The sequence below is a fragment of the Podarcis gaigeae genome (genome assembly GCF_964106915.1).
Source record: "Podarcis gaigeae genome assembly, chromosome: Z".
Lineage (NCBI taxonomy): Eukaryota > Metazoa > Chordata > Lepidosauria > Squamata > Lacertidae > Podarcis > Podarcis gaigeae.
The window spans coordinates 46,239,952-46,258,954 of record NC_139691.1 but is presented as its reverse complement, the minus strand read 5'-3'; the positions used below and the strand labels follow the sequence as shown (position 1 = coordinate 46,258,954).

General features: G+C 42.1%; 1 protein-coding gene across 10 annotated transcripts in view; it reads right to left on the bottom strand.

Moving 5' to 3' along the window:
• Window positions 1-2,408: 2,408 nt before the first annotated feature.
• FGF13 (fibroblast growth factor 13) overlaps window positions 2,409-19,003 on the bottom strand; it is a 233,815-nt gene continuing 217,220 nt past the window's right edge. For all 10 annotated transcript variants that reach the window (XM_083723021.1, XM_083723020.1, XM_083723019.1 and 7 more), the window contains 2 exons: window positions 6,661-6,859; window positions 2,409-5,227 (listed from right to left, as the gene is read on the bottom strand). In XM_083723021.1, coding sequence (XP_083579147.1) covers window positions 5,091-5,227; window positions 6,661-6,859 — 336 coding nt within the window. In that variant the 3' untranslated portion in view covers window positions 2,409-5,090. The remainder of the gene's footprint in view (window positions 5,228-6,660; window positions 6,860-19,003) is intronic.

Genomic DNA, 19,003 nt, shown 5'->3' with positions numbered 1-19,003 from the left:
GTTTTTCTTGCACACATTGTTTCGTTGAAGAATCAAAAACAAAGTTCAGAGAATTGTGGGTTTTGTAGGAGAGCTGTGTTTTGGTTTGTACCTTGCCTTGAGAAGTGTGAATCAGGTAGTTTCTCATTAGAATGCAAAGAAAACAGAATGCATCTCCTACATTCTCTGACCTCTGCTGTCTTGAGCAGGCCTGTTTTGAAGGGCTATAACTCAGTGGTAGAGAGTGGTTGCTCACCCTTCTCAGGGAGACAACAGCTGCGGACCTTCACCCTATCAGCCATCCCAGCAGCAGCAACCCAAGTGCTGCCCAATAATTAAGGGAATTCCCCAGCCAGCAGAAGTACTGAGCAGAATTTCCCTCCGGAAAGTCAATATAAAATGGGCCTAGGCCCCGCTGCAAGGTTCAGTGCCTAACAGTAGCTCCAGATAGGGCTAGAGGGCTGCTGCCATTCAGTGAATAGACCATACTGAACTAAATAGATTATCAGTGTGACTCAGTATAAGGCAGCTTCCTATGTTCCTTCAGGTGTGGTGGTGGATGTGACCCTGTCGCCAGCATTGAAGCAAGACTCAGCTGCCATTCCATTCAGCTCCTGAACATGGGATGGTGGAGTGACATTGTGTCCTTTGTCAGGACAAAACATTCTGATCTGGTCCTTCTTTCTCCAGATGTGCTCTATCCTTAAGCCGTGTGTTCCCATCAAACAAAAACTGCATCCAAATAAGCAGTGGGGGTGGGGAGTGATATAAGCCTGTTCTGTGCAAACATTGTCAGCATTGCTGCTACATGGAAGCTTTATTAGCAACAAAGGAAGGAAGCTGCCCCTTTTTTAAACCATGTAAAACCATCGGTCCATCTCCAGTTGTCCCTCCCAGCCCCACCAGGGACTGAACCTGGGACCTTGTGTAAGCAAAGCAGGTGCTTTACCACTGAATTATGGTCATTACCACATCATTTAAAATCATGATCACATAACATGAATTAAGACAAGGAGGTATTTCTGGCAGACAGCAAACATCAGAGAAAGAGGGGGAGGGAGGGAGGGAGAGAGAGAGAGGCAGAGAGAGATTTAGTTCACTCCAACATTCAACCAGCTTACCGCCACATCTTCTACTTTCCAATTATATATCTATATTTTTTAGAGTCCCATTCTGGAGAAATCTCCAACCACTGAATATCCTAATATTCAGAAACCACCTAGAAAACTGGTCCTGATTTTTTTCTAATGTGGTGGAATCCCATCTGCAAAGATATACATGGATGGCCTCACTTTGATGAAAGAAATATAGAGGCTCGGAGATGGTCTGTAATGGTTTTCTGGGTTGTGCTGACAATGAGATATTGATTGGTCTTGAGCAGTGCAGGAAATTAAAAAAGAAAGAAAAAGGAGGGGTGATTAATCTTTGTCAGCCCCCAAAAATGTGACGCACGACTTCTCTTTCTTACGAGGGACTCTTTGACTCACTTAATCAAAGGCTGCATCTCATTTGGAAGCTAAGCTGCTTTTGTGGAATGGGAGCAGGGATCCCATCAGAGAGGGGTGCTTGGGAAATTGCTGAATGATTTCCGTACCCCAACTCTCCTTGTCGCAGCAGTTCCCTACCCTCCGTGGGGCTTTAAATGTAGGAAAATGCTCAGTGAAAATCTTGTGGTGGTCATGGTGGTGGGGGCACAGATTGAGGGACAATTTGGAGTGGGGAAAGGGCTAAGCACCCCTTCCTCTTGCAGTTTCAACTGATCATTCCCACCTGTAGTGTTGTTGTTTTTTAATCATTAAAACAGGTCACAAGGCTCCCATGCAGTTTGAGCTTATAGCAGTCCAGACCTAAGCACCCAAAACAGCAGGGACAATGGTCAGAAGTGATGGAAGATGAAATCCAAAATGCCTGGAGGGCACCAGGTCAGGGAAGACTGCTATGCAGTTCAAAGTGACTTCAGTCCTAGTAAAGAGTGCTGGTCACACATCAGTGGGAATTGGGACCTGAGTTTTAACTCTCTAGGTTTTCTCATTTCACTCACTCCCAATCTGAACAACCTCTGAGGAGGTGTCTTGCATGCCTCCCATTCCTCCAGACGAGCCAGTCAAAATGATCCAGTTTTCTGAACAAATCCACAAGCTGTGTTTTTTTTTTAGAAAGTACATCTTAATATAAATAAGTTTATTCAGTGCATGGTTGTATACAACAAATAATAAACATCTCCTTGTACAAAGCAGTCTGAAACAGCTCGAACCGATCCATGTCAGCTTTGTACAAATCTGCAACAGATGCTGACGTTGAGCAATGCACGAAATCGTAACATGTCATGCAACTCTTAAGCCAATATTCCAACTTTCTCCCATGCAACAGATATGAGGAACTAAATGGAAACCTAATGAATTATTTTTTAAATATATATAGGTTTTTGCTTTTTAAAAAAAGGGGAAAGGAGGGCACAATCAAAACTCTGCTGCAGGCAGAGATCAGGGGGCAGATGGGCTCCTTGTAGGAATGCATCATATCCCTCCCTTCTCCCACCAGGCCATTGTCACACCACTATGACTGCAGTTCATGCAAGGCAAAACCCCTTAAATATTATCCAGGAGCTTGCTCCTTTCCATGGCAGGACCACAATACATCTATCTGATAGTCCCTTGCACTTTAAGCCCCTTCAGGTGTTACAATCAGGTTAATGTGAGCACATGGTAGGAGCAGCAGGAACAGGTGTGTCAGCCCTACCCCACGACCCCATTATTTATATTATCACACTCCAACTCAAAGAAGGTAAACTTCTGCAACAGGGTGCCATTTGAAGACAGGGCCTGATTAATAATAATAATAATAATAATAATAATAATAATAATAAATTTCATTTATACCCTGCCGCCCCCGGCCAGAACCGGGCTCAGGGCGGCTAACACCAGTAAAATTACAGTAAAAACATAATAGGGAAAAAAACCAATTTAAAATACAGGTTAAAATGCAAGTTAAAATGCAGACCTTTAGAGGCCCTAAGCACTTAAAAGATTTGGGTGCCCCCATATATTCCTAATTCAAAATATAAACAACTATAAACCCTAAAATAAAATTGTATGTTACGAAATGAAACCAAAACCTACATGCTTCATTTTTGTATTTTATTTATATATATTTTGGGGGGAGGGGGGATCTACTTTTTCTAGTTGCAACGTCTTTGATCAGACCCTCAGAACTAATCTTACACAATGTGTTTGCTTCTACACTTAGTAGAAATAAGCCATCCAGCTTGCCTCGTTGTATAGTTGTTCTGGGACGTGGGTGGTGCTGTGCTTTAAACCACTGAGCCTCTTGGGCTTGCCGATCGGAAGTTCGGTGGTTCAAATCCCCACAAAGGGGTGAGCGCCCATTGCTCTGTCCCAGCTCCTGCCAACCTAGCAATCTGAAAGCAGTTCAAACTGTTGGGATTTTTTTAATATACTTCATCTGAGAAAATGAATGCTCAGCTGAGTAATTTGTGACCATGAATATTAAAAATCAGGCAATGGAAAACTTTTGTGGTGCCCCCCTCCTCCCTTGATGCCCGAAGCACGTGCTTAATTTCCTTAATGGTTAATCCAGCCCTGTTTGGAGTCATGGATGCTCCAGATGCATTTCAGAACCATGGCTTTGCAGGCTTCCAAAAATGCATGGGGAGCCTCCAAAGATACAACAGGGCCCTCGTTGCAGAAGTTTGTGTTCCATGAGTTGGGAGGAGTTAAGAATGATAGCATGGGAAAGCAGTGGGGACAGTGTGCTTGTCCCTGCCACCCCACACATGATTATATCAGCCTAAAGGTAGCACCTGAAGCTGGTTTCATTCTTTGTGGGCAGAAGACACCGGGCAGTGTTCTCCTTCCCAACAGCATGTAGATATGCTTTAGGGGTTGTTTGTCGTGATGCTTCTCTTCTACCCTAATTTCATGTAAGTGAAAGAAAGAATTTTTATTTTTTTTACAAACAATATTGATTTTCCTTATAAAAATTAAGTCACCTCAATTCCACAGTTTCTGTCTTTAGAAAAAAGAAGCCACGACAACAGTTTGTTTTTTTAAAATATGTTACATAAAATGTAATTAAGAGAAAGCAGAGGGAGAGGAGGGGGAGAAAAAGAAACTCTACATATTGGGGATATTTTCATCCCCTCTATTTTTATTTTTTATTTTTTAGAAAAACAACAACCCAAAAACATTATCTTCCACTGACTGGGGGTTAACGTTAACACTTTGGTTCCTACAGACTAGGGTCAGCACAAGGACTTTAAACAGAATACTACAAATCTATTAAAAAATGTATATCTCTCAGTGTAGTTTTTTTTTTTTTTAATCGCAAGAACACTTCTCTGGAGACTGAGACACTGACACTCAGCTCCAAACCTGATTTTTTTTAATTTTTATATTATACTACTATTAGCATTATTTTGCTTGAAAAGACACAGCGCTGAAGAAGACCCATTGGAGTTAAGGAATCAGAAAGTTGCACTATCCCAAATTAAAAGAATACATTGGGTTTGTTATCAATATCAAGCCTTAAGAGATATAAAATGGTAAGCTGAGAAAAAAAAAAACCACAGAGTTCACATATCCTGTTTGTTTACCTTCTAATGCTATAGATATATATATGTATAAAACATTAAGCATTAGAATTTCCCTTAAAGAGCAAAAAAGTGGTCTTTGATTGGACTTCTCTCTTGGCTGGACAGCAAATTCAAATCAGCAGTTAAGTGCTGCAAAAAAATGTTTTCCTGCTACTTAATTCTGCCCCCCCCCCCCAAAGCACAGGTGAGATTAAAGAGAGTGAGCAAGAGGGATAATTCCTCTCTGTGGTTTTATGCCGCAAGTTATGTTTTGTCTGGCTATCCTTGTGTGATTGCACAAGCACATTCTATGTTATTGGGTCTCTCTTTTCACTATTATCATTTGTTTAAAATTATTTTAGAACAACCAGAAGGTCTAAATGGCTGATAAGACAATGTGACCTATGCCAGTTTGTTGGCTTGCCTCGCTGGATGATAGGCATCTAAGAAAGTGCTTATATCTATGATTCCAGAGGTAAGATTCCATTTACGCGTCTCTCCAGTTGCTCCCTAAACCTGGCTACGTCGATTCGTTTTGGCTCATGGATTTCCCACCGTTTAGCACTCCTGAGACGCTTCTGCTTTTCGTGGGGGTCCCGCTGCCAGACCGTGAAAATTCTGTAAGATCATGGAGGGAAGGTTCTTTGTACATAGCCACTGAAAGAGAAGAAAAACAAGAAAGTTGTAAGAGAGTTCATATATTAAGGGCCGGTGTCACATTATTCCTGTCTTCTTCTTTTATTCCACTTTCCCTTCCCCTCTTCCCATGCATTTCTCTGCTCTGGGATCTGCTCCAAAGGATTGGAGAGACCCCAGAGCATATTGGGAGTGCGGGGCTATGTTGTGGAAGCACATGGAGGGAAGAGAGGGAAGGGAACTTCCCATGCACAAGTAAAAGTGCTTCACTTAGGTCACACCTGCACTATGCATTTAAAGCTGCATCTTAGCATTTTAAACAGTCATGGCTTCTCTCAAAGGATCCCGGGCACTATAGTCTGTTAAGAGTGCTGAGAGTTGGTAAGAGACTCATACTCCACACCCCCCACCAAGAGCTACAACTCTCAGAGTGGTTTAACAATCAGCTCCTATCCAGGGAACTCTACCCATGTAGGCATGGGTAAATCTGTCAGTTGTGGTTTGTTTCCATCTCTCTCTCTCTCTCTCTGCATTTTAAGTTCAGTTCTCCACATTTCCGGATCAGTTTCAGATTATTATTCTTTTTAATGCCTCTATGGAAATTTACCAGCATTTCATTGCAAATTTGTCTGAACATACTGCTTTTAAAAATGCACCCCCCCCCAAATTTAATGCATTTGCATTTATGTGCAAACTATACCCCGGTATATGTATTTTTTTTGTACATGTTAATTACCTGGGGAACTGTACAGCGGTACCTCGAGTTACAAACGCCTCAGGTTACAAACGCTTCCACTAACCTGGAAGAGTTACCTCGAGTTGAGAACTTTGCCCCAGGATGAGAATGAAAATCGTTTGCTGGCGGCACAGCGGCAGCAAGAGGCCCCATTAGCGAAAGCACACCTCTAGTTAAGAACAGTTTCAGGTGAAGAACAGACCTCCGGAATGAATTAAGTTCGTAACTAGAGGTACCACTATACTGCAAAATTTGGAGAACTGAAAATTTGGAAGGATGGCTGAGTTTCAGCTCATGTATTGTTTCGGAAGGCGCAGATTAGGAAGATTTGCCTTTAAATGCTAACTGACTTGAATTCCTCCCCCCTTCTCTATACTTAGAGTAGCTTCATCTCAGCCCTGTAGAAACTCTTATCCATATGAACACAAGAAGCTGCCTTATAATGAATCAGACTATTGGTTCATCAATGCCTTACACTATCTGACAGCAGCTATCCAGGGTTTCAGACAGAGAATCTTTCCCAGCCGTACCTGGAACTGCCAGGAATTGAACCTGGGACCTTCTAAATGCAAAGAGGGGGCCTTGCCACTGAACTACACTTCCTCCCTGCACATTTTCAACTAATGTCAAAAAAGCCTTCACTTCGGTCAAGCATGCAGGGGAGTCTGGCATTCCAATGCACCTGCAGACCTCTGTGCATGCCTGGATATTTTTTTACCTTTTAATGGTTTGGGAAGGAAATGTGCCGCCGCTTTGTTTTTCTTGACGTGGTTTCCTTTCATGATCTCCCCTTCTTTGTTCAGACCCAAGTACCAGCCTCTCCCTGACTGCTGCTGTCTGTAGATCATGGACGAGTATGTCACATAGTAGTTTTCAAAAACCGACTCTTTGAACTTGCATTCTGGTGTGAAATGTTCCTGCAAAGGAAGGGAAGGGAAAGGATCAATATGTGCCAAACATAACATCTGCTAATGCAAAGGGGAGGGTGGAAACATTTGATAATTTGCAGGCTTCCACAGGCCAAAAGGGTTTCTCCTCCTCCTGCCCATTTAGAGATCAGTGGCCTTCAAAAGAATTAGTGCAAGGAATAACACAATTTGGAGCACACGGACCAATTCTAGGAGCAGCCTGAAGGTAGCGTGATAATAAAATCTCAAGTGAAGAAGTATTGATCAGAAAGAGAATCTTGTTATCAGATTACGAGCACCAGCAAGAAGACAGGCGTGAACAGACCTGCGTCAAGGATGGGAAATGCCTAGACGGAAAAAAAGATTTAGAGGGAGAATGCAGGGAGCAAATGGTCTTTTACCAACTGAATGATGTTAAAACAACATCTACCGGCTACCTCATTACATTGCAATTATTTATTCATACCCTTTTATCAGCATGCTGCAGGCTGGATGCCCTTGGAAGCCTACAATAGCTACTGCAAGACCCACGATGTAAAACCAAAACAAAACAGGGAGAGCGACAGACAAAATGGTCGTCTTAAATTTACATGACTGTCTCTCTCAAGGATTCCTCTGTGAGCTGACAGGAGTTTTGGAGAAAAGTTGAGAGAGGAAGGGAATGAGGCTTAATGGTAAAGAATGATGGACAGTTGTCAAAGTGATTATCAAAGGCAAGGGCTGCTCTTACCTCTTTGAGAAATGGGCTTCAAGCTTTGCTTTCATTTGCAATGGAAGCATATAGGGGGCTTTGTAAGCAATCTAGTCTGCTGCAGGAAATCTGAAGCATCTCCAAGAGAGGCCTGCTTAGCCTCTGCGTTAAGATGCCGAGCAGGAGAATGTTAAATTTTAAAAGTTACAATTCTCAGATGATAATATTATTTGAAACCATATGCCAACTATATGGGGTTTGACAGCGGGTCAGCATAAATAGACTCTCTGCACCGTAACTTCTTCCAAAAGACCAAGTGATTCATCGGAAAGATAATACCATGCCCCCCCCCCTTTGAGCAATGGATAGAAGACATGACAACTCCTGCAATAAACGAACGGATAGCTTTTAGACATAGATTGTGTATGAATAAATACAATGATATGTGGAATCCATTCAGACATCATGTGAAACCACAGTTAGGGAAACTTAGCTTGATGCCTGGCCTGATGAACTATGGTTTGCAATCAAGACCACAGAATCAGGAAACTTTCTGAATCAACAAAATCCAATTATGCTTATTGCTCCACCGTCAGATGCTGCTAGAGATAGTATACTTATGAAGCTGAGGAGGTAAAAACTGAAAGCAATTCAGGCAGCTCTTAGCCACCATTTGCTTTTAGTATTTAGCCATGGTTTGTATGTTATGTGTTTTGCACAAACCATAGTTTGCCAGAGTCTCTGAAATTGAGCATACTGTGAAGGACTCAAGAACAAAATATGAGTTTGAATTGATCTTGAGTTTGCTAACTGCAATGAGAATATTTGCAGCAAAAATTGGGAATGAAACGATTTACCTTCAGTCCTGCACTGGAGTGACAGAGATTGGTAATCTCAAGTCTTCTAAGATTAATATACTAAATGCAAAATGGGGACATACTTACTGCAATCAGCAAGCATTTGTTTTCACATTTCCCATATTAGCTTTCTTGAGCCTTATGATCCACGCCATCAGCCTCATCTGCTGCCCCACAGGTTAGAAATAGATTTAATGAGCTTAAGTGACAGGATGGTAGATTTTGATGGAACATTAGGAGACACTTATAAACAGTAAGAGCAGTTCATCAGTGGAACCAATTACCATTGAGGGGGTGGGCAGGCTCTCCTTCACTGAAAGTCTTCAAGAGGCTACGACAGCTATCTGCTGGGGATGATCCAGTTTTAGATTTTATTCATTAAGCAAGTAGTTAGGCTAGATTACTTTCAGGGACACTTCTAATTATTCTGTAATCCACGGCTTGCCACTGTCAGGTTTCGTATGGGGCAGGCAGGTATGAGAGAGGTGTCTGTAGTGGCATCTGAATTCTGTATTCTTAGAACCCAACCATAATCAGCCTGGTTCCACCATAGTTTATATTTTGCAGAGCTTAGAATGTTTAGAACAACATTCCCTTGATCTTTTCTAACTGATAATGTGTTTTAGTGGGCTTGTTTCTTACATATTTTAGCTATGGGTGCTTTAATGTAGTTGTTTTACTGTGTATTTTAAATATGGGTAGCTGTAATTTTTTAATAATTGTTTTTATTCTTTTTTTTGCTGTTGGCTTTGATTTGCTTGGTATTTTGTCTTGAAATGAAAGGCAGTTTATAAATTCTAACAGCAACAACAGTACTTTCCCCAAGTAACTGTCTCAAACAGGCATTTGCTTTCAACTGACTGATTTAAACATATTTTAGTCTCCTGTTGCTTGCCTCAAATTACTACTTTTATACAACAATGCAATCCTATGCATGTTTTCTCAAAGTTAGACCCGTTGTGTTCAGTGGGGCTTACTTCATAGTCAGCATGCATTGGATCACACTCCAACTTATATTTTATAAATGTGATTATTTTATAACCTATGGTTTCTACTGTTCTGTGTTTGCTGTTTATGAACAGTTATGGGTCTGTGCTATGGGTTGCTGTATGACTTTTATTTCATTACATCTTATTTGTTAAATTTATATCCTGCTCTTCTTCTTCTTCTTCTAATTTTTAAAACCATTTATTTCTATTTTCAGATAAAAACACGCAACATAAAAACAAATAGTCCTTTCCCCTCCCCCACAGAAGTACACAAACTAGAAAAAAATCAAAGAGAATAATTATTTCTCTCATTGAACAAAAGTGCCATTCTAAAAGTCCCAATGTGTTGCTGGCAGTCTGTAATCATGCTCTTTTGACATTGCATAAGTAATAGAGTTATAGCAAGTTGAGTAAAAAGTGTTGGATTTAGTCAAGTTGGAGTAGTTAATTTGTCCATCGATATCAAGCCCCAAAGCTGTGAATGCCAAGCCTCAAATTAGTCTGTATTTAATGTCCTCTCAAACCTGGAGATGCTAAGCTTTGCTGCTGTCATTAGGGTGGGCTATAAGGTCTTTATGGGGGAAATCTTGGGTATCTTCTGCATAATATGCTAACAAAGCAAAATTAGCTTTTTTCTGTTGTGCCTGTGTTGTAAGTTGCTTAGAGACTCCTGATGTAGCAAGTAAAATTATTAAATAAATCAAACCATTATTAACTATTATCATTATTTATAAACCACTTCGAGTATTTTGCTTAGAAATGTATGCTAACCATTAATGGAAATAAATAAATGCATACATTGGAGGCACAGACTATGTCAACACAAAAGAAATAACATGACATTTTGTAAAATTTGATAAATACTGTAGATCTTTACGTTTGAGGGATATATTGCAAGTGAATATTTCTGTAAGACTTATATGGATAGAACCATAAAATTGTAGACCCCAAGGATCATCCAGTCCCACCTTCTACAATGCAGGAATCCTGCTCACAAGCATCCCTGGGTGGGTTCGAACCAACAATTTTCTGGTTAACAGCCAGACCCATTCACCCATCACACCACAGGATGTTTGAGTGTGTCACACACGCATACATATGTAATAAAGCATATAAGGTAAATATACTTGTTCCTCTCCTCAGACACATGTATTTGTCATGTACATTCAGTTCAGTAAAAAGGATAAAGTGCTCACAGCATTCCAGACGGTTCAGAGTAAAGCACTTCTTTTGCTTGACGCTTGCTGAAGCGAGCTGGCGGGAACGAAGAGTAACACCATGGAGTACGTCATCCAATTAAGAGCAGTAGAAGCGGAGCCAAGAGCGTGCCGCGGGTGATTATAGCTTGTGTACAGTAATTTGCTGCTGTGCAGAGAGTGCAACACTTGCTCCATTCAGAGATGAATGATCAAATTAGGAGCCAAGCCACACCATCTTCATCTTGCAATTTCTTCTTATGGCCCCCTTGCTCAGTCGTGCTGGAAATGCAGCTGCAACTTTCACCCGGTGGGATGCTTTCGTGGGCTTGCATAAGTTTAGGAGACATGGGTAGCTGTTGACTGATCGGGGCATTTGAACGCTAGTCTCCCAGCTTCTAGCCCAATGCTTTCTAACCACACTGGCTTACATAAGCTGATTACTATGTGTTTTGGGACACACTAATAGCTACGTGCTTTATCCTTGGCTACTGGTCATCAGGGCTGCACAGAACTCAGGCGGCATCAGATGTTTGTGGTGCAGGAAACCAAATGTCAAGACAAGCCAGTCTTCTAGGAACCTCAGCTGATGACCCCCTTTGACTCATCCATCCAAGGTATTTCTAGGAACACTTATCTACTCTTTGCATCCAGGAGTCTGCCTCATATTGGGTCAGGCAATGTGCCATTCTAGCCCAGTATAGTCTACTCTGACTGGCAGCAGCTCCCCAATATCTTAAGCAGAGAAGTGCCATTCCTGATAATTCTGTGAAGATGTGCCAGGGATTCAACTGGGGACCTTTGGTGAGCAAAGTATTCTCCCCTGCCCTGCAAGTTTATTTTGGGAAATGCCCATATAGTGCAGAATCTGAAGGCAGCCAAATGTGCTGTTGAACCCTCAGGGGTTTTCTTCGTGAAAATTATCTCCATCGAGTGACTACTCTCAGTCACTCAGCAACCCACTCCTTTGCTACTTGCACATTATCAAGAAGCAGGATCCCATTACCACAGCATGACCACTGAGCTAAAAGTGTCTTTATAAAAAGAACAACATGAAGTTGGCATTTCCATCCAGCTCTTGATACATCAGGATTAAATTATAAGATACAGCCAGCCGCCTCCGTGGCAGACTGATAGAGATGCAATTTGCAGGGTTTTTGTTTTTGCTTTAAAAGTTAACCTCGACAGCCTCCACCATCAGTCAGTTAACGATCAGTCAACAACAATGGGATCAGGGCGGTGGTTAAGTGGTAGAGCACCTGCTTTGCATGCAGAAGATCCCTGGTCCAACCACCAGCTTTCCAGGTAGGGCTAGGAAGAAAACCTGCCTGGAGGAGCTGCTGCAAGTCACTTCAGACAATTCTGAGCAAGATGGACCAAAGTTCTGATCCCGTGTAAGGCCACATTCAAACCCTACATTTAAAGCACCATAACAAATTACCTATACTCCCCAAAGAGAAAATAACAACATTGAACTCGCCAATAACCATTGTGGAGGTGCAACAAGCCATTCAAAGATCTAAGATAGGGAAGACACCATGCCCAGATGGCCTCTCGGCTATCTATTACAAAAAATTAGAAGAATAATTATTTCTACCCATGAAGGATATAATGAATGATATTCTTATATATTTGTTTTTGTATGGTCTAGGTGTAATGGGTGTTTGTCCTTTTTCTTTGTGTATTATAAAAAACCAAATAATTTTTTTAAACAAAAAAACAAACAAATACGGTAAATAAAAGCGCCATAATTGCAATTCAAAGAGTCAAGGTATCCCCTAAAGAAGTTAGTTAAGCGTTCTGTGAGTTGACAGGAGGCTTCCTATTCCCCTCTCAGAGCTACAGTTTCCAGAGTTCTCTGGGAAGGAGGATTGATGACTAGTAGCCAAACTAATAGATAAGGGGTATATAGACAAGGGGTAGCTAACACAGTGCCCTCCAGTCCAATACAATAAGGCCTATGGTCAGGGATGGTGCGTGAGACAACCTTTGGGTGGGGGGGCTTCCCTTTAGCTATCCCTGAAATAAGCAATGTACTGAAAATTGTCTTAAACCTTTGTTGAGTTAGGGACTTCCCCTGCATGAGAAAGCAGAATGCAGCAGATTGAGTGGACAAGACCAATAGTGGGTCCAACGATCAAGAAGGCAGTTAATGAACATGCTGTAGAGAGAAGTGGAGAGCAGATGGGGCTCGTCCACCTGGGAAAGTAGCCCATCTAGGAGAACTCTGATCCTAAGCCTTCACTACCTTGTGGAATATATTCAGAAGAAGAAAAGGCTATGGAGTAAACCCCACACAAATCCAGAACAGAATCCCTAAGGCGTTTGAGTGGCATTCTGGATTCCTCCTTCCGGCAACTCATGCAGCCAAGCTAGTGCCAAATGTATTGCTCTGCTTTCTCTTGTACCACATCAACGAGGCTGAGGAGGAGGTCATTGTCTGGGCAGCCCAGGACCTCCATGCACACTGCCTAGGCTTCAATCCCACAGCCTGATTGTTAGGGCAGGCCAACCAGCACTGGAAGAAATGGCCACCCACTTGGATGGTTTAAAAAGAGGATTGGATGGATTCATGGAGGACAAGGCAATAAATGACCATTAAGTAAGATAGCTATGCTCTGCTTCCACAGTCAGAGGCTGTAGGAGGGGAGACTACCCATCTGCTGGGGTTCTGCTTGAAAGTTTCTCATGGGAATCTGTTCGGCCACTGTGAGAACAGAATGCTGGACTCGATGGGCCATTGGCCTGATTCCGCAGGCTGTTCTTAAGTTTTTGTGAGAACATATGCATCGGTCTTATATCAGAACAGGTCACATTCACCCAGTACATAGAAAGCACTCTTATAGCACTTTAGAAGTTGTGGCTTCCTCTCAAGAATCCTGGGAACTGTGGTTTGTTAGGGGTACTGAGAGTTGTAAAGGATGTGTTGATACGACCTCAGATCACCCACTTAACCAGTTGAATATTAGTAGTAGTAATTTTAGTAGCAGCAGTAGTAAAATGAAGAAGTAATAATTCACAACCCCTACAGCAGAAACCAAACTTCTGTACTAAAGAGAAAAGGCCCAGCAAGTTCCATTTGCCACCCATAATTCTTTGCCTTGCCTGGTGCTCCAAACTGGCAATTAGCCAGACCTTTTGTTCAAACAAAGCAAGTATCTTATTATTTTAAGCTTCTTCACTGTGCTGCTCTGCATAATAACCCCTCAGATCGATCTGGAATCTGGTCTATGTGAAAGAGCCCTTTCCAGCATTTTTTACTCCAGAAAGAGAAGAGAAGAGAAGAGAAGAGAAGAGAAGAGAAGAGAAGAGAAGAGGAGAAGAGAAGAGACCTAACCAGCTCTTTTGCAATGGTTGAAACCACCAACTTCTCTGAAAGCTCAAAGCTGTTCAGTAAATGGAAGGGCTTTCCCCAAAGATCTAACAGCCTTGGTCGATGATGAAAGAACTCCAGCACTGTTCAAACTCGGGGGCTGCCTTTTCACATCAGGCAGACAGGTTGATCGCTAAAATACATTACTGCACACATATAGCACCTGTGCTTTAAAAAAAGAAAGAAAAGATGGCACCAACTGCCTCTTGGCAAAGGTTTTATTATTATATTTTAAGGCCTGATTAGCTTGGGGCCATGCAGTGTTGGGGATACCCCCCCCCCAAAAAAAAACACCCCAGAAAGTTTTCAAGGGCTTTGTTTTTCCATGGCCATTTTTCCATTTCATAATGGAACTTTTCATAATGCATTTCCTCCCCATTTCACAATGCTTGACAAAACGCTGATGGCCACCAACCTGGATGGCTTTTATTTTTATTTTTTTAAAATAATATTTATTAAAGTTTCAATTAAAACACCAAATACACAAACAAACACAAAAATACATAAACATACACAAACAAAACAAGTATAATTTCAAACCCTTTTTTCTCTTAAGCCTTATTTCCTCGACCTCCTCACACCTCCCCCTTCTGTATTATAATTTCATTACTATCCACTCAGCAAGTTCTTATCTTATTTCTCAACCTTAATTTAATAGTTTTGTTAAGTCATACTGATCATTTCCCTTTTCATCTTTCTTTCATTCCTCAGTTTATTTTAAAACCTGATAACTGTTTAATTTAACAAAAACTCAATTCTGACTTAATCTTAAACCTTTTCCTAAAGTCGGCCCAAGTTTTTCTTCCACGATTTTCCACATTCCATAAAAATTACAAAAAAGAAATACATATAAACAAAATCTAAACAAATTATATCACCCTTCGGATTCCCAAACTTCACCCTCCCTTTCCCGGTTTTGATCCCCAAGTCAATGTCCATAATGCGTCCATTTCTCAGCCTGGGTCCCAAACACCAGAGGCTTTTAAGCCTCTTTCAGTTACTCTCTGCCGGTCTTTTTGATAGTCCTTTGTTTTCAATACCAACTCTCGAAGAAGCTCTATTCCAGTAATGTCCATTTACTTCCCAGCAGTCCTCTGTATTTAGAAATGGAGCTCAAGTTTTGTTTCTTGAATCTTTATATCTATATGTCCCAAAAGCTCCTATTTCCTTCTCAATCAACTTTATGCCACCAGGCCTCTGGTCCAGTTTTATCTTCTGAGACCTTATGGCTTCATCTTTGATTTCCAATGTATCTTCATATAACTCTTGGGATTTTTCAAACTTCGTTTCTTCAGCTGTCGCTGTTTCTGTTTCAATTTCAAAAGTTACTTGTTCAGAGTCGAAAACTTGTGTCGAGTCTTTTCCTGTTCCCACAAGATTATTTACTGTTGTTGTTAAGATGTTGCACTGCTCCTGGAACTTTCCCAGGAGATAAAAAGTCCTGCCCAGCTCAGCAAGTAATTTTCCACTGAGAGCCATTTCTTACACTGTTCCCAAACTCCCCTCTAGGGGGATTCTATTTACTTAATGTCCTTAAAATTCCAATCCAATAGACCAAAATATAACTTGTTTTTCTTTGCTCCCAACAATTTTAATCCAAACTTAGAAAATCCAACCAGCAAAATCACAGAAATCAACGTTTCCTTTTATTTCCCGACTTTGACAGCTAATTTGACAGCTGTCAAAGTCCGTATCTTTCAACAGGCTCTTTCGCAGATCGCACCCGGGTCCCGGGGGGTTGCACTTTAATTTAAACCAATTCTTATCCTCCAGCAAGATCAATTATACTGTCCAATCGCAGAGATAATAGTCCAAAAAGACAACTTTTTCTCCCAGCTTTAGTTGGCTGGTCCTTGCTTTAACCTATCTACAAAACAGGGGGGGGCGGACTTCCTTTTTATGCTCCCCCCGATCGTGCCGAATTTTGAAAGAAAATTTTCCTTTTAAGTCCAATTTCCATGTTACTCACAGGTTGTTGCTTTTGGTCCGAATATTAAAGGAAAAAGTCAGCGCTCTCCATCCATGGCATGCGGCTTCGCTCAGCAGGGGAAACATAAGACTCACAGCACCGCGCCGTCCCCCGTCCCCCGTTCCGAAGCCTTTAAAAAGGCTCCTTTGCAGGTCGGGGGGGTGCTATTGGTGCCCGCCGAGTCACCACGTCCACAGGCATCCGCGCCTGTGGTTTTTAAGGGTCCCCGCGTCGCCGGCACGGCAAGACCCGATCCCTACTGAGCCGATTCCCTCCGGAGATTGGAGGGAATCCGCCATTTGATGTTGGCGCTAACCCGGAAGCCCAACCTGGATGGCTTTTAAAAGAGCGTTAGACCAATTCAGGGAGGATGAATGCTATCAATGGTTACTAGCCGCAATGGGCTATGTTCCACTATCAGATCCACTGTGTCTCTGAATGCCAATGGCTGGGTATCACAAGTGGGGAGAGAGCTGTTGTGCTCAGGTCCTGCTTTTGGGTTTTCCACTGGCATCTGATTACACTTACACACACACACGGAAACAATTTCACCACCACCTGTTTGCACCCATTTCCCAGAAACATGTAAAGGGGAGAATATCAAACCTGGTCTTGGTTTGTGACACCTCACTGAAATGCATAACATATATATATATATATATATATACACACACAACACCAGTGATCCTAGGATCCTAGTTTGTTGCTGAAATTAGCTGTGGTTTTTTTAAATATATATATATGATTATTACATTCATTTTGCTTGCTCTTATTTTTTCTGGCTAATTGCTATCATTTCAAATATCAACCGGCCCCAGGATCATCTGATGAAGAGCTGGATAAAAATTGACAATAACTAAATAAATGTAAGCAAATAAATGAACCAACAACAATGGCTATGTTCTGCCTCCAGTGACAGAGGATGCCTGCCTCCTTGCATATCTGAAGCGTGGAAAGTGCTGTTGCACTCAGTTCCTGCTTGCCATTGTGAGTTTGGGATACTAGACAAGGATGGGCCTTTGGCCTGATCCAGTGGGCCTTGCCTTATATTTTTGTTTCATTGGGCATCACAGTTGTGGATAGTGATGTTGCACTTGGATCCTGTTTGTGGGCTTCACAGATGAATCCTGTTGGGCTGCCATTAGACAGGATAGTGGACTGGGGGAGGGGGCGGCCTTTGGTCCCAATCCAGCTAAACTCTTCTTACTCTCTTAAATGAGTAAATAAACAGAAGGCTCTATCATGACAACAATTTATGTAGGAGCTGCCAGAAGATTTCCCACCCCCAAGTGCTGCCTTGTAATATCAGAAAAGATCAAGCGGAGTCCAATATTAGAAAAGATAAAGGTTTGTCATGGCAAGAGCCTCCATTGACACCCAAGAAAGAATATTTATGAGGAGAAGAGGAAAGAGATGAAAGATAGTGGCGTTGATGTGGCATGCTTTTGAAAAATGGGCCAACAGGTAATTAAGCCTTCAAAAGGAGAGAAAGCAACAGTGGCTTGCAAGCTTGCAAGAGATACCAATCTAAATAACCGCACGACTTGTTTACCCTCCCTCTGGGACTGCTCAAATCTCCTTAAAGATTAATCCAGAAGAAGAAAACTTGCAAACAAAACATTTCCACTTTTTCCTGCAGAAAACTGCTTGCACATTGTGGTCACATGGGGAGCCCGTTGACTGGCTTGTTTGGGCCCCTCGTAAGCTCCCACTTTTAGATTCAAATGCAGCCCAATTTGCCTAGCCTAGGGACGGGGATTGTCAGGACTGGGAGCCAAATGTGGCCCTCTGGAGATTCTATATGGCCTTTGGTACTCTTGCAGGCAATGCCTTCTCCCCAGGCTGTGTCCACTGCCAGCCTTGCTCCACACCCTTCTTGAGTGCTTTTTCCTGGCTGGAATGTATTGAGCTATGAGAATGCCTCTTGCTTGCCTGAATGAAGGATGGAGAGATGTCTCGGTGTGCATGGAAACCTCCAAATTTTGTGTGGCTGGAATGCAACCGGCCGTAAAAAAGCAAGAGCCACACCCATTGCTCCACCCATTTTTACCTCTGGCCCTGCCCACCATTGGTATGTGGCCCCCCAGAAGGTTTCCCAGGAGGGAATGTGACTCTCAGACTGAAAAAAGGTTTCCCCACCCTGGCCTCATCTCTCAGTCTCATTAGTGAGACACCGGATCAAGAGGATTAATTGAAAATTTCATAACATTTACTAATGCTTTGACATACCAATATGAATACCACAAGGTAAATGGTGAGAATGACCATCTCTTGCACCAGCAAAATTGGCAAATGTCCCATCTTACAGAAACCGATATGTATGTCTTGATTAAATAAAGGCAATGGTTAGCCAAAAATGAAGAAATGAAATTAGCAACCAAAGAGGAGCAGGAGATCTAAAATGGTCAACAACCCCAAGCAGTTAGTAGACTGAAACTTTAGAAGAAATGCCAGTCAAGAGAACCAGGCCCACAGTTTCAATTAAAAGTTGAAGATACCTAGGAGCCCAGAAATGGAAGTGCATTCATGTCAGGAGCATATAAATAGGCTGATCCACCCCTACCATTAATTAGAAGGGCATCTCACGAGGCACCCACCCTCTGATGACTACTCTGTGCATATTTTTCCAAACAAGTGAACTCCTACTTTTAAGGTATAGATTCAGGAGTAGCCAATGTGGTGACTTCCAGAGGTCATTGGACAACAACAGCTCTCATTGCCCCCAATGGCCAGGGATGGGGTAATCTAACAATATCTAGAGGCCACATTAGTTTAGAATAAAAGAGGAGGAGAGAGAGGAAGGGCATGTAGAGTGGTACCTCAGGTTAAGTACTTAATTTGTTCCGGAGGTCCGTACTTAACCTGAAACTGTTCTTAACCTGAAGCACCACTTTAGCTAATGGGGCCTCCTGCTGCCGCCGCGCCATTGCAGCACGATTTCTGTTCTTATCCAGAAGCAAAGTTCTTAACCTGAGGTACTATTTCTGGGTTAGCGGAGTCTGTAACCTGAAGCGTATGTAACCTGAAGCGTCTGTAACCCGAGGTACCACTGTATTTAAGTAGGCATGGTGTGAAGAT